The 12,970-nt window shown below is 44.9% G+C and overlaps 1 protein-coding gene and 1 long non-coding RNA gene across 3 annotated transcripts in view; one reads left to right on the top strand and one right to left on the bottom strand.

Annotated features, from left to right (window-relative positions):
* The window catches only part of LOC142769246 (uncharacterized), a 35,899-nt gene extending 25,314 nt beyond the window's left edge, over positions 1–10,585 (bottom strand). Inside the window, exons 1-2 of the long non-coding RNA XR_012885725.1 lie at positions 10,433–10,585; positions 10,272–10,342 (exon numbers count right to left, since the gene is read on the bottom strand). This is a non-coding gene — a long non-coding RNA (uncharacterized LOC142769246). The remainder of the gene's footprint in view (positions 1–10,271; positions 10,343–10,432) is intronic.
* The window catches only part of LOC142769245 (uncharacterized), an 86,572-nt gene that overhangs the window by 4,123 nt on the left and 69,479 nt on the right, over positions 1–12,970 (top strand). Inside the window, exon 2 of one of the 2 annotated variants that reach the window (XM_075872329.1) lies at positions 6,250–6,319. In XM_075872329.1, the coding sequence (XP_075728444.1) occupies positions 6,250–6,319 (70 nt within the window). Of the gene's footprint in view, positions 1–6,249; positions 6,320–9,413; positions 9,895–12,970 lie in introns of those variants that run through there. The other variant, XM_075872328.1, reaches the window with a different exon arrangement.

Genomic DNA, 12,970 nt, shown 5'->3' with positions numbered 1-12,970 from the left:
ATATTTCTGACAGCCAACAATGACACCATGGTTAAATTTTATGTCACTCATTCAGAGACGTACGGTATTTATTCATATGCGGGCACATTTGCTAGGGTGAACTACGGTGAACTGCTCGCTTGTTTTAGGCTCTGTGATGTTTGAAAATATTGCATATTGCCACAGGTATGTAAAGAGATTGAGCCTTGATGGATTTGACCTCGGCTGAACACAGAGCCCTCATGGATTGCACTTCTTGGACCTCTTCGTGAAAGCCGTCTGTTAAAGCAGCAACATGAGGCTGTGGAGACACCGCGTGCAGCTTTTGCAGCCCATTGCGCACAATACTTCACATGAGCTCCGTGAGGTAGTTTATGGTCATGGCTTAAAGAGTTGCCAGGGCTGATGAGGCCGATGAAAGATTGCCAAAACGCTCAAACTGAGACGAACGCGGCCTTAGCATCTCTCTTTTGTCGTGACTTCGTGGAGGAAATTTGGTACTGTGCTGAAAGGGTTGCCCACTACTCCCGCGAACAACTGCTCTTTCACTCACGCATCAGTAGGCACACCTTCTTCTCTTCCATCATTAAGGGGTCAGCTCACATGTCCTCAACGAACATGACAACTGTTGGGTTTCAACCTGGTGCGTTCGCCCAATACTTTCATATTGTTAGTCGCCCCACTGATGGTGTGCCCACGCCATGAAGGAAGCGGTGTCACTGATTTGGCAGAACAGCGGCTGTCTGTCGGTCATAAAAGACGCGAAGACCCACGTTGCCATGGAGCTTAGTGGTGACAATTTACAGAAAAAAAAGCCAAGTCCAGCTGCAAGGGTGGAAGGTGCACTTGCGCTCCACTGTAGGCAACCAAAACCAGCGGCAGTGGTTGCATTAATTCACGGGTCAAATTTACTGATGGCCTGTGAGCCCAGCGTTGCGGGCATGTACCCGAAAGGTGCGTTCCCACGGCTCGTCAACGCCGGACGTCTAACGTTCCGGGCACCGCAATAAACGAAGTTGAGCGGCAACGAGAGGCGGTAGTTCTCTGAGGAAGATCCGAGAAGGGAGGACACCGTGACTGCCACCTTCAACGGCTGCCAACCAGAGGTCGAGGAGAGAGACATTCCTGTGTTTTGTTTGGATTGTAGGAGTGTTTTAATGGGAGGTTAGTGGATAAAAACCATGGTTGCAGGGACAGGAAAGAGAGAGAAACGAATAAACGTCTGTATCGAAATTGTGTCCGAGCGTTCCTTTGTTCAATGTGGCAGCAGATGAAGAATCTCGTCCTCGGCTTCCTTGGCGGCCGCACCAGATGTCGCGCAACCAGCAAGGCGAGTGGAAGAACTAAAACGGAACTCAAGTGCAACTTTCTCCTTCAGGCGCTGATTTCTGGAATTGAGAAGACATTCTGCTTGCTCATTTTGGTGACAACTTCGAAAGGTATTCTGCTGTTTGGCGCTACACTCTGGCCAGGTTGCCATAGTGGCTTCATGGTTTCGAATGAAGTGCGCACAGAGTCCGCGAGGTAAAAGTAGACATACCGAAGCTCTCGGTGCTAGTTCCACTCTTGCACACCAGCACAACGATTGTTGTCGTCAAGCCAGTCGTCGGCGTTCTCGTAAGGGTCACCATAAAACGACTTCGTAGTTTGTGGGGCCTTGAGACCGCGATGGAGGCAGCATGGATGTCTCTTGAGTTTGCATCGTCTCACTTGTCACGTGATTATGGATTGAACACGATGTCCGTTCCCAGGAGCAGTGGGCGTCGAGCCGAGCCAACCACGATGATAATGAGGATGATGACGACGACGATTATGATGGTGGTGATGGTGATGATGATGATGATGATGGTGATGGCGATGTTGATGATGATTTTCTTGGAAACATTGGCACCTACCCACTCTGGGGGATCTTTCATGAGTCGGGCAGACCGTGCATACTGACTTTATGATTAATATTTAGTAAGAGCTAAAATAATTTTGAGATGATTTTTTGAAGTAACACTAATTTTTAATGATTGTTATACTAAGTTGTTCTATATTGTGTAACATCCTGGAGTCTGACCGCAGGTCGCGGGATCGAATCCCGGCGGTGGCGACTGCATTTTCAATGGAGGCGGAAATGTTGTAGGCAAGTGTGCTCAGATTTGGGCACATGTTAAAGAACCCCATGTGGTCAATATTTCTGGAGTCCTCCGTTACGGCGTCTCTCATATTCATATGGTGGTTTTGGGACGTTAAACCCCACATATCAATCAATCAAATCCCGGAGTCTGGAATTCTTTTGACTAGAAGGCTGAATAAAGTGTTGTTAGTAGTTGATACACCTACCAAACCTCTTCGAGCCACATATCAACTTTTCGACAACTTCGAAAATATTCCTGTCCAAGTGTCCCAGCGCAGAAGCCCCAAATGACATTGGAACGGCTGACGTAACCGGTAGACCACATTGCTGCAATACTATTTCGATAGAACGTTTTCTGTGTAAGGAAAAACTTCGGCTGCTCAACAAGAAGTGTTTGATCGTTTCGAGTTCGTTGCAAGAGGAACAAATAGAGCAGATTGCCAAACCCGCTCTGTAGAAGTAAGAATTGAGATTTGAAATTCTACAACTCATTCTGGTGATTAAAACTTCAGCCAAACTTCCTGCACACCAGTTCCTCCTCCAAGGGAACTGTAGGTGCAGAAAGTCCGGTGATAAATCACCACGAAAACGAGCTTATCGCCTAGTCTTTTTTTTTCACAATGGCACATACACGAATTGGGAAGGCCAAATCTCGTTCCATGCTCGTGTCAATAATGTCAAGTATAACCGGCACAAACTATCTTCTGCAGTGTAGAAGCTGGCGTGGTCTCCGTTGGGTGAGAGAAGTTATTGAGGTCTTCATACAATTATGCGACTGATACTAGCTGCTTTTACGTCATTACAAACAGGTTCTAATCAAAATTTTGCGTTCATTGACCTGGCGCTATTGGGCCGGCAAACAGCCCTTGCGCCATAAAAGACCACACATCATCATCATCTACATCACCATCTACATCATCATCATCATCATCAAAATTTGGCGAAACTTCATTACGTCTTTTATATATTGCTGCTAGCACTTTTTGCTAGCACAAGTGCGGTTTTCTTGTGAACAACGTCTAGCTGAGCTAACTAACTATAACGCAAGAAGGCATTTTGGATCTGCTCCCTAAAATAGATGTGAAAAAACGCCCAGGGCCTGATCAATTTCCCAACGCCTTCTTAAGACGATATGCCGAGTGGTGCTCATGTTTTTCTTTCGGACATATTTACAAAGTCACTTTACTCCGGTGAAGTTCGGACAGATTGGCGGTGTGCTATGGTAATACCAATTCACAAACAAGGTTCCGAAAATGACATCACAAACTACCGACCAATTTCTTTGTCAAGTACTTGTTGTAAAACTCTGGAGCACATTTTGACTACTCACCTAATAATGTTTGTGGAAGAAAATGTCATATTAGGTAAAAGTAAGCACAGTTTCCGGCAAGGATACTCTACTATTACGATTCTTACAGAGTTTACACACGAAATTTGTCAGTGTACCAATGAAAAGGGTCAAATGGAAATCATATTTATTGATTTTTGAAAAACATTTCACAAAATTTTACGTAGAAAGTTGCTCATGAAATTATCTTGTTCCCTTGGTGACAGTCAACTACTAAAATGAATAGAGGCGCATTTGTCAAACAGAGAACAAGTTGTTGAAATCTATAATGTTCGCAGTGCCAATACGCCAGTCCGATCAGGTGTGCCACAAGGGTTCGTTATAGGCCCTTTACTTTTTTCTCTCTATATTAGTGATATGGGTGAAGGTTTTTCACAGCGTGTGCGTATAAAACGTTATGCAGATGATACAATCTTGTATGCAAAGATTTGCTGCTCTAATGACCAACTGGTACTTACTAACCACCTACAAAAAACGAGTGGTTCGTGTGATGAGTGGCAAATGTAACTGAATGCATTCAAAAACCCTTTTCATGCGCATGGCACGTAAAAAAAGCCCGCTATCTTTTCCGTACAGTAATAAAGGCGCACTGCTAGCTAAAGCCAGAGATGTTAAATATCTAAGTATTCGCCTTGCACATCACATAAACTGATCAGTACATGTCGATGATGTTTGTAATAGAGCCGTGCATACACTTAGGTCGTTGCGTCGAAAACTGCACAATGCTACTCCAAAGGTTAAAGCAATGATATACAAAATGACAGTTCTATCAGTACTGACTTACGCTAGTTATATATGGGAACCTTACACTAAAACAAATACACTAAAATGAGAACGTATACAAAATATAGCCTTGCGGTTCATTTTAAACGTGTATTCAAGAACTGAGTCTATATGTGAGCTTAGAGAAAAAACCAGAATAATGACGGTGAAAAGAAAAATGCAACTTAATCGACTGATGTTCTCTTTTCACATATTGAACAGGATTTCAGTATGGATTTCAGTATGTGTTCACCTAGGTATAACCTAGGTTAACACATTGTACTAAAGAAAACTACCTCATCCAGGACAAAACATTCAAAACATACTTGAACTGGTATAGCGCATTACGGGGAAGAAGAAACGGCCGAGCAGACCGACACAAGAGGACAGAGCGCTAACTTCCAACTGAGCTTTATTGTCAAATTGCATCAAATAAATAGACCGGCGCAAGCATACAAAACCACCCTAACGCAACGACAAGATAACACACAACATGACACCGTCACATATCACACATTCATAGGCGGTTACTCTGATTAAGGAAGGCCACTTCATGTTCAGATAAACCCAAAGAAGGGGCGCTAATACACGTGCTGCCAGCTCTTGCTATACAATGCGCTTCTATAATTTCCCGAGTTAATTGCGACGGGTGCTTTTTTATCACTTCACACTGGTCAAACATGGGGGTACATCCACAATCGCGACAGTGAATTCCAATGTGGCCCTGGATTGCTTTGTGAGCATTAAAATGGTGCTCTTTTAGCCTTTCATTAAGGCATCGCCCCGTTTGGCCGAAATACCACATACCACATGAGAATGGAATCGCGTAAACAACCCCCACTACACACGGCACAAACCGAGTTTTGTGCTTAGTTGCGCAAGCAGTGGTGTGTGATTTGAGAGGGTTGACAGCTTTGCAAAGCCGCTGTAACTTATCCGGCGCTGAAAACACCACTTTGACGCTGCATTTCTCCCCTATCATTTTAGCCGGTGGGAAATGTCATGCACGTAGGGTAAAACTATGGGTCTTTTTCGGTCGTTAGATTCCGGCTGGGCCTCGGAGTTGCATCCTTTCTTTATCTGTTTTAATAGCTTTTCAGCTATACATGCCAGTAGGATAGCTGGGTACCCAGCCCTCAAAAGCCTTTCAACTTGAGCAGCAAAGCTGCGATGCATGACATGATGACACGATTTCCTAAGAGGAAACAAATTCAAAACATATTACACCGAATACCCCCCCCCCCCCAAACCGATTTATTCAAATAATCTTTTTATTCGAAGCATTGCTGAGTGGAATCGGTTACCTCAAAACATAGTCGAATGTTCCTATTTACAATGTTTCGAAAAGGTTTTCTTAGAACATTTGTGAACGATTTTTATTGTTTTAGTATTTGTTCGCACTTCAATTGGCTTGTGGACTACCCGTTGCCTGAACATGTTCAATGTACTACAGAACTTCAAATATTATTGTTTTTCCTTTTCTTTGGTGACGTATACGGGATATTTTCTAACCTGTTATTTTACATATATAGGTGAGCTGTGCGGCATGTTTTCTAATCTGATTTTGTCTTTCGTTTTCTTATTCTGATATGTTGTTCAATTCTTGAGTGTTCCGCGTTAAAATTGTTTTTGCATGTACTACGTTTGTACAAGGCAGTTATGTAACCCCCATTCCTGTCTTGGCTTATGTGCTGACAGTATGAATAAAATAATAAAATAATACTTATTGGGAAGTATAATGCAGCTGAAGCTTCGGCTTGAGCACACGCCTTGCGCAGGGTAGCGCACCGCTTGGAGATGGGGCTGCTGTCTTTATGCAGACAAGTGCTCATGCGTATAAACGAAGGCTCAAGTTGCATTCCATCTGAAATGCTCTTACTTTCTGTTCACTGCAGCCTTCTATCTTCCTTAGATTTTTTTTTCTCCTATTACATGAATTTATGATCTTGTTTTTAAGCAATGCAGCAAACTCATTTCGTTTCAACTTTTATTGTTTTTGTGCTTGAAAGTGACCATGGAACCTTATGTTTCTTTGAAGTACGTTATTTTTACAGTGGTGGACTCCCAAGCCCTATTGAGTACCACTTCATTCAGCTTGCCTTCCAAATGTAAGTGTTATACATATGCACGCTATGCAGTAAGTGTTAATGATGCTACTAGCGCACATACAGGGGTGCTATGCAGAAATGCCCAAGATATTGGAGAGCGCGAGTTATCTGCGAGAGAGCTATATGTCAGACGTAACGAGACGACCATGGGATGCGCGCATATGAGAGTCGGAAAAGAAATGGTGACTACTGTGCACATTGCATAAAAACATATCTGAGCCATTTTCGGTAGTTGAAAAGGAATATACTAGGTATATATAAATAGGTTGTGAAGTTGTGGGTGAAGAGCGGTTGACAACATATTAGCCCCGAGAAGTGGGAGTGGCGGCGCCAGGCGGATGACGTCACGGCACGGACTCCTCGACGTGAGCCACGGCGCGCCTGCATAATGATGTGCTCGCTTCGTGCGCTGTTCCAATGTTTGTGTTCGCCTTTTGCTTGTCTCAAGCTGCAGACGAATGAATAAAACAGATTTAATAATGTTTCGGGTAAAACAATGAAAAGTTTACTTTTGCTACTGCGCAATCTCGCGCTGGGTCGTATAGCAATGCCAGATGAGTGAAAAGCTCTGTGTCGCGCTGCTAACCCCTGTGATGAATTGCATTCGTGGCGACGACAGCCGCATTCCGACGGGTATGAAAAATAAAAAACACGCTTCTGCTTGGATACAACAAACTCATTGACACATAACCTTGTGATTTTGAGAAGTAATTAGGACACCGTAATTTACTTCATAAGGTGGAGATGTGCATAGGTGATTCCTTTCAAGAATATCAGGGCTTCTTCTCCCCTAGAATAATTTGTACCGGAGAAGTACACTTAGCTACGGACAGCGCTTTTACAAGTGTATCAAGCCTCGCGCTCGGGTGCAGCATCGAGTGTCGCAACATATACCGTAAGGCGCTCGCCCTGGAATACCACCGCCGCTGTTGTGTGTTTTTCTTGTGTAGTTGCTCAGATTGATATGTGGGGTTTAACGTACCAAAACCACTATATGATTATGAGAAACGCCGTAATGGAGGGCTCCGGAAATTTAGACCACCTGGGGTTCTTTAACGTGCACGCAAATCTGAGCACACGGGCCTACAACATTTCCGCCTCCATCGAAAATGCAGCCACCGCAGCCGGGATTCGAACCCGCACCCTGCGGGTCAGCAGCCGAGTACCTTAGCCACTAGACCACCGCGGCGGGGCAAAGTTGCTCAGTCAACACGTTTTTTAGTTTCATATTTCTTTCGCAATAAGTTTGAAGCTTTAAGTGACCAAAATTATTGAGGTTGAGTGCAGTTGAGGTTAGGTGCGGAAATTCCTATTGCGGTCAGATTCTGTCTTTGTGCAGAATCGTAGCAACAGTGCGGTCGCGCTCCAAACTACCAGTTCAGATAGCCACCTCAAATACGTTGAATTTTCTTGCAGTTGATTACCTGTTGGTGGACATGACGTGCGAGACCAGTCGTCACCTCATCGAGGTGAAGGTTGTTATGTTTTTTTATATGGGTGCAGAAGCCTATAGGTTGAATATTTAGGGGGGGGGGTGTGGACTGGGGAAGGGAATCTTCTTAAAAAGATCATTTTTTTCCCTGCACGCGGAAAAAATTTAGGAGGGTAGAAGGCAGTCCTGGTGAGCCATCCCCTGGCTACGCCACTGCTTGGGCCACGTCTGCCAGTGCGCTATAAAAAAAGTTCATTTCGACTTGCTAACACTTGTGCTGAAATGGTTGCTATCAGCGGTGCTCCCACGTGAAGCCTCATTATCATTCGTGACGCGGTGGTAGCACACTCCAGCTCTTCACGCAAATCAGGGTATAAGACTGCATGATCTCTGGTCACTTTTGAGAAGAAGCATGTACAAATGATCCTAGTGAACGGAAATATCTCATTACTTCCGAAATTTTTGTGTGTGTGGCGTTATTATTTTGTTTGTTCGACGAACTTGTTGTGAGTGCTCATGACAGTCATATTCTTGTAATGTCTTGTGCTGGAGAAAGTGCCGTTCTGTCAAATTATTTATATATTTCGCAGATGCAGTCGTAACTTGCACGGTAAAGCGCAATGTATTTAGTGAATTTAAAACCTGACAGACATGTAATAATCCTAGACTTTATGCCTAGTTGTAATAACGTTAGTGCCACTAAGCATATTTTCTTGGCACCTATTTTGTGGTATACGTGATAAAAACAACGAACGTCTTCTCATGCATCACCATATTCACAAGAAATCTTCCGCTCGTACGCGAGTCTATATCCTAAGCTAAATTATGAAAACTTCTTTCAGCTTTAAAAAACTTCAATAGTTGATAAACCTTGTACCTTGTATGGTGAAAGATTTGCGTCACGAAATCGAGAAACAATCGCAACGTATCGCTAAAAAGCTTTACACGGTGGGCGCAGAGATGGAGACAAGCGCCAGCGGAGCAGGCGAGTCCATGCCATGACGTCACATCACCGCGACCGCAGCGACGCCAGTGTTCGCTCTCGGAACCAATTGCCAGCGACATCAGAATGTGCAGCTATGGGAGCTGCGATATAGTTCAGTTAAATAAATAACATTCCTTATGCCTAATTCGCAAAGCCTTAGCGTGTATCTAAGTAACACAAGCATAAGTAATGAGAACTTTTTCAGCTGATCATAATAAAATAAGTCCTCATTTGTGCAGCTTTCTTAAGCAGCCTTGTAGTAGGTGTTAGTTGCACATCATGATCTTGTCTGATACGACCTAATTATAGTGTCTAAGCAACGTTTGTTGAAGTAGCTAGATCTTAGCATGACGTGGCTTATTTAGCTAGAGCATAATTTGTATGAACCTGAAAAGATCTGCCACCTGGCTAGTCAGCTAATGAAAGGGCAAGCTGTATGGAAGTCAGAACACAGTCAAGAAAAGGACGAGGGGCATGCGCACTGACCTAACAACGTGCCTAAATGTAGAGGCCGATCATGTGGTTACTCAAGTGACCTCGACGGTAAGCTACGGCTGCACAGTATAATGCAATGCAATACAGCAGAAGTTTCTGTCGCAAGTGCCAGAAAAGATGATAAGACGCGAAGCAGCTCTTTGACTAGTCTGCGTAACGCTTTCTCTGCGTGCGCACTACGCTCTCTTAGCTGATGGTTTTGGGGCGGTGCCAAGTAGTTCTCGCCTACTCTCACAGTGCGCGCACGTTTACATCACCCTCTTCCTACCTTGTTGCCGCTCGCCGTGTGTCATCTCTCTGCCTTCACCCTCTTCACCGCTCACATCGCACTAGCCTACTCCTCACGTGGGCATCCTCTCAAGCACGCCACCTCTCTCTTTTTGTCGGCGAGAAGCCGCTCGCCGGCGGGTGCACGCGCCTCGAGAGTCTCGTGGCGCCGACAAAGTGCACAGCGCGGCGCTGCTTGCCGCGCGATCGCTCCGACGGGACGCCATCGCGGCATGCTTCCCGCTAGTGTGCGCGTACCTTTTCTGCTGTCACTGGCGTTGCGAGGGTTAGCGAGGCCGATCGCATACGCGAATCACGACGTCACGCCAACGAAGCACGAGCCAGGGAAGCCGAATGCAAGCGTCGGCAGTCGAAGACCAACGACACCAACAAGGGGTAAGTCAAGAACACCGATCACGTTTGAGAATAAGGACGGCGCGCGGGTAATACCAACTAGACGCCAGCCAAGAAAGCCGAGCGCAAGCTTCTCAATGCGTCATGCCTTTGGTGTCTTTGCGTTCCAAACAAGCGTTTGCTCTTGTAAACGCTGCACCAAGTTTCGCTTCGAGCCGTTCTTCCAGCACTCGTGTTGACACCTGTCTCAACCACATCCAAGTGGAGCGCACCACTGCCACTTCACATCCTATCAGGGTTCCTTCGAGGAAATGGTACAAAGTTTTATTGCAATAGCAAATACATTGACACTGTCGGCCTAATTTTGCCACCAGCGTTGGCGTCGCCGTCAATCAGCGTATATGTATACGTATACGTACCTATATATATGAAAACGCAAGAACGACACATAATCCAGAAAAGGACTCCAGCGCAGAATCTAACGTGGGACCTATAAATGGTGAGCGTGAGGCGTTAGTCACTGAGCCACGAAAGAGCACCTCCATTTACGTTCAAACGGCAATTTATATCTACCACTTACCGCTGGTGACGGGCATTTCGGCATGAACTATCGTGTTTTAAGCATTACCAGGAAGATAGCAGAGTTAGCGCGCATCGCCACATCGTCAGGATCCGGCGGTGCGTGCTCTAATCTCCCACGAGTACTTTGTCCCACGCAGAGTGGCAGGCAGGATGGACGCTCACGCATCAATTTATCTCGCAGTGCCCTGCCACGGTGGTTAATTGACTTTGGTTATCTCGAGGAACAGGGGGGGGGGGCAATCGTACGTCCTGGATGGCATTTGGCTTTAACTGCAATGATTATGTTGTAATTACCAGGCGCACAAAGATCCCTACAGTCGATGCACATTTTTCGTTTGCAAAAAGAGCGTGCTTTTCAGACATGACGAAGTAATAACCGAGATGCTTCTTCGCGTTCATCTGTACTTGTGAACACGTTTCATGCGTCATTTGTGCATGCCAAACGCAGTTGACGTTCGATATCTTGCCATTCTGCGCGTGACCTTTCAATTTGTTGCTAACGCGTTCAATGCTTGGCCTTTAGGCAAAGCTATGACTTTTTAAAAGACGATAGTCTTTCTGGGGGACCTTGGACGCGAAAATTCAGGTCTGTTCACTCTTAACGGTATCGTTTACTTGAAACGGCTGACCGCATCCGCAGCGCCTACCAATGTTGCTCAAGGTTGAGCGTTCATGCTTGTGAAATTGTCAATAAAAAAGCAACTATTGCGCATGTCAGGGGCACCTAACAACACGTATATATTTTGCACGTGCGTCTTGTACTATAAAAGGCATACATGAGTAATTTTAAGGACCGTAGCGCTTATCACGCTGCGCTGACCATCCAATGCTTGCACGGAACGGGGAGTGTTTCCAACGCTTTGCATAGACGAGGCGGTGGTGGCACCTACGTGTCGCCTTGCGTTCTACACCATATCATCTTTGAGATGGGCGCGCACACCCGTCTCAGAGCCACGCACTTTGTTTAAAAAAAACTGTCAGATGGCGCTCATGTCTCGCGTGTGACGTGGCTTCATGCGTTCGTTCGCCTCCACTGAACGCTCGAGGCACTCTAACGCAGTGCCTCCAGAAAACCACTTACCGATTTTCTTGCCCAGAACATCAAATAAATGTCTCGTTCACTCTCTCCGCACGCAAGACTATCGTCTTTCGACGACATAGGCGGAAACATGCAGATACGGGGCCAATTTTTTAAGTATACCTAAGTACATGCATTAAACACTTGAAAGAAATTTATACAGGCTGTCACTGTGAAAACTTAGAATAATAAACTCTTCTCGCCTTTTATAGTATAGGTGCACTTCTCCACGCAGTAGAGCAAAATCAAGTGAAAGACGCTGATGGTTGGAAGGCAACACGCCATTTGTCGACCGCCCATGACTTGAAACCACGTTATTTTGGAACCAATACAGCGTAGCGTGTGTTGCTAAACATGCACGTTTAGGTCACGAAAGGCTATATTTGGGGACAACCTAATAATAAATATAAGCTCCACCCATGAGGCCTCATCGCCCTTATTGCTCATGCGTCAGCGCTACAAAAGTGGTTCCCAAACAGGGCCCATAATTCTCATGCATACAACCATTCCCATTCAATACTTGCTTGAGATTGTAATAAAGAATCCGAAGCTCGATAAATAAGCTTGAGAAGGCAGGGACCTTCGCGTCAGGTTAGCAATATATCTGTTCTTGAAATGTCACCCCGCAGTGCGCACATCTCTGAGTTCCTCACGACTCGCGTTGTTTCTGCGCGATACCAATGGTTGTAATAAACAAACTATGTCAAACAAACAATGTCAAATTTAACGTATTATTTAAAATTAGAAAATCGTTCTTTCCTGTTTCACAAAATGAACCATGGGCATAATAATCAGATTTTATTAGGTTGCATGCATTTTTTTTACAAAACTTTCATTGCCAGGTTTCTTTCGCTGTCTTCTGTAAAAATGGCAACTATGACTCAAACTGCTAAATAAAGAAGTGATCTGAGATTGGCTTTGTGAATTTTGATTCTTTGCTGCTGTGAATACCGTATCTGCATCTCGCGTTGCCTTGCTTGTTATTGCGTTTGAGGTAAATGACAGTGTTTCATTCGATGTCTTGTTTCATTGAAATAAAAGCGCGTAGCGCACATGGTGCCTAACAGTGGGAGTCATTGCATACGTTGTCGTCATATTAATGCCAAGGCAATGTACGTGGCTAAAGCAGCGGTGACTAGAAGTTGTATGTGATTTTTTTTTTTGCTTCGACAACTTACACTTCTTGGTGTTGCCATCATCCCGTCGGCCTTGAGTATTCAACTATTTCAAAGTGGACCCTCATTTTGCTGCAACAGGGGCCACTACCTTCAATGAATATGTCTGTGCGAAGTTGTTTCTGTGCAGGCAAGAAGGTTTTATCTCTCCAGATAATGCGAATGAATTGCGTGCCAGACTTTTCTTTTACGGGGGCATGCAATGGATCCATCTTTTCTTTCATAAACGTTAACTTAATATGAACAAGTTATGTGTATGCATCATAGACGCACGCAATACAGG

The sequence above is a fragment of the Rhipicephalus microplus genome, chromosome 8 (assembly GCF_043290135.1).
Source record: "Rhipicephalus microplus isolate Deutch F79 chromosome 8, USDA_Rmic, whole genome shotgun sequence".
In the NCBI taxonomy this organism is placed as follows: domain Eukaryota; kingdom Metazoa; phylum Arthropoda; class Arachnida; order Ixodida; family Ixodidae; genus Rhipicephalus; species Rhipicephalus microplus.
Note: the sequence above shows the minus strand (reverse complement) of the source record. Positions and strands in the feature narration are given on the sequence as shown.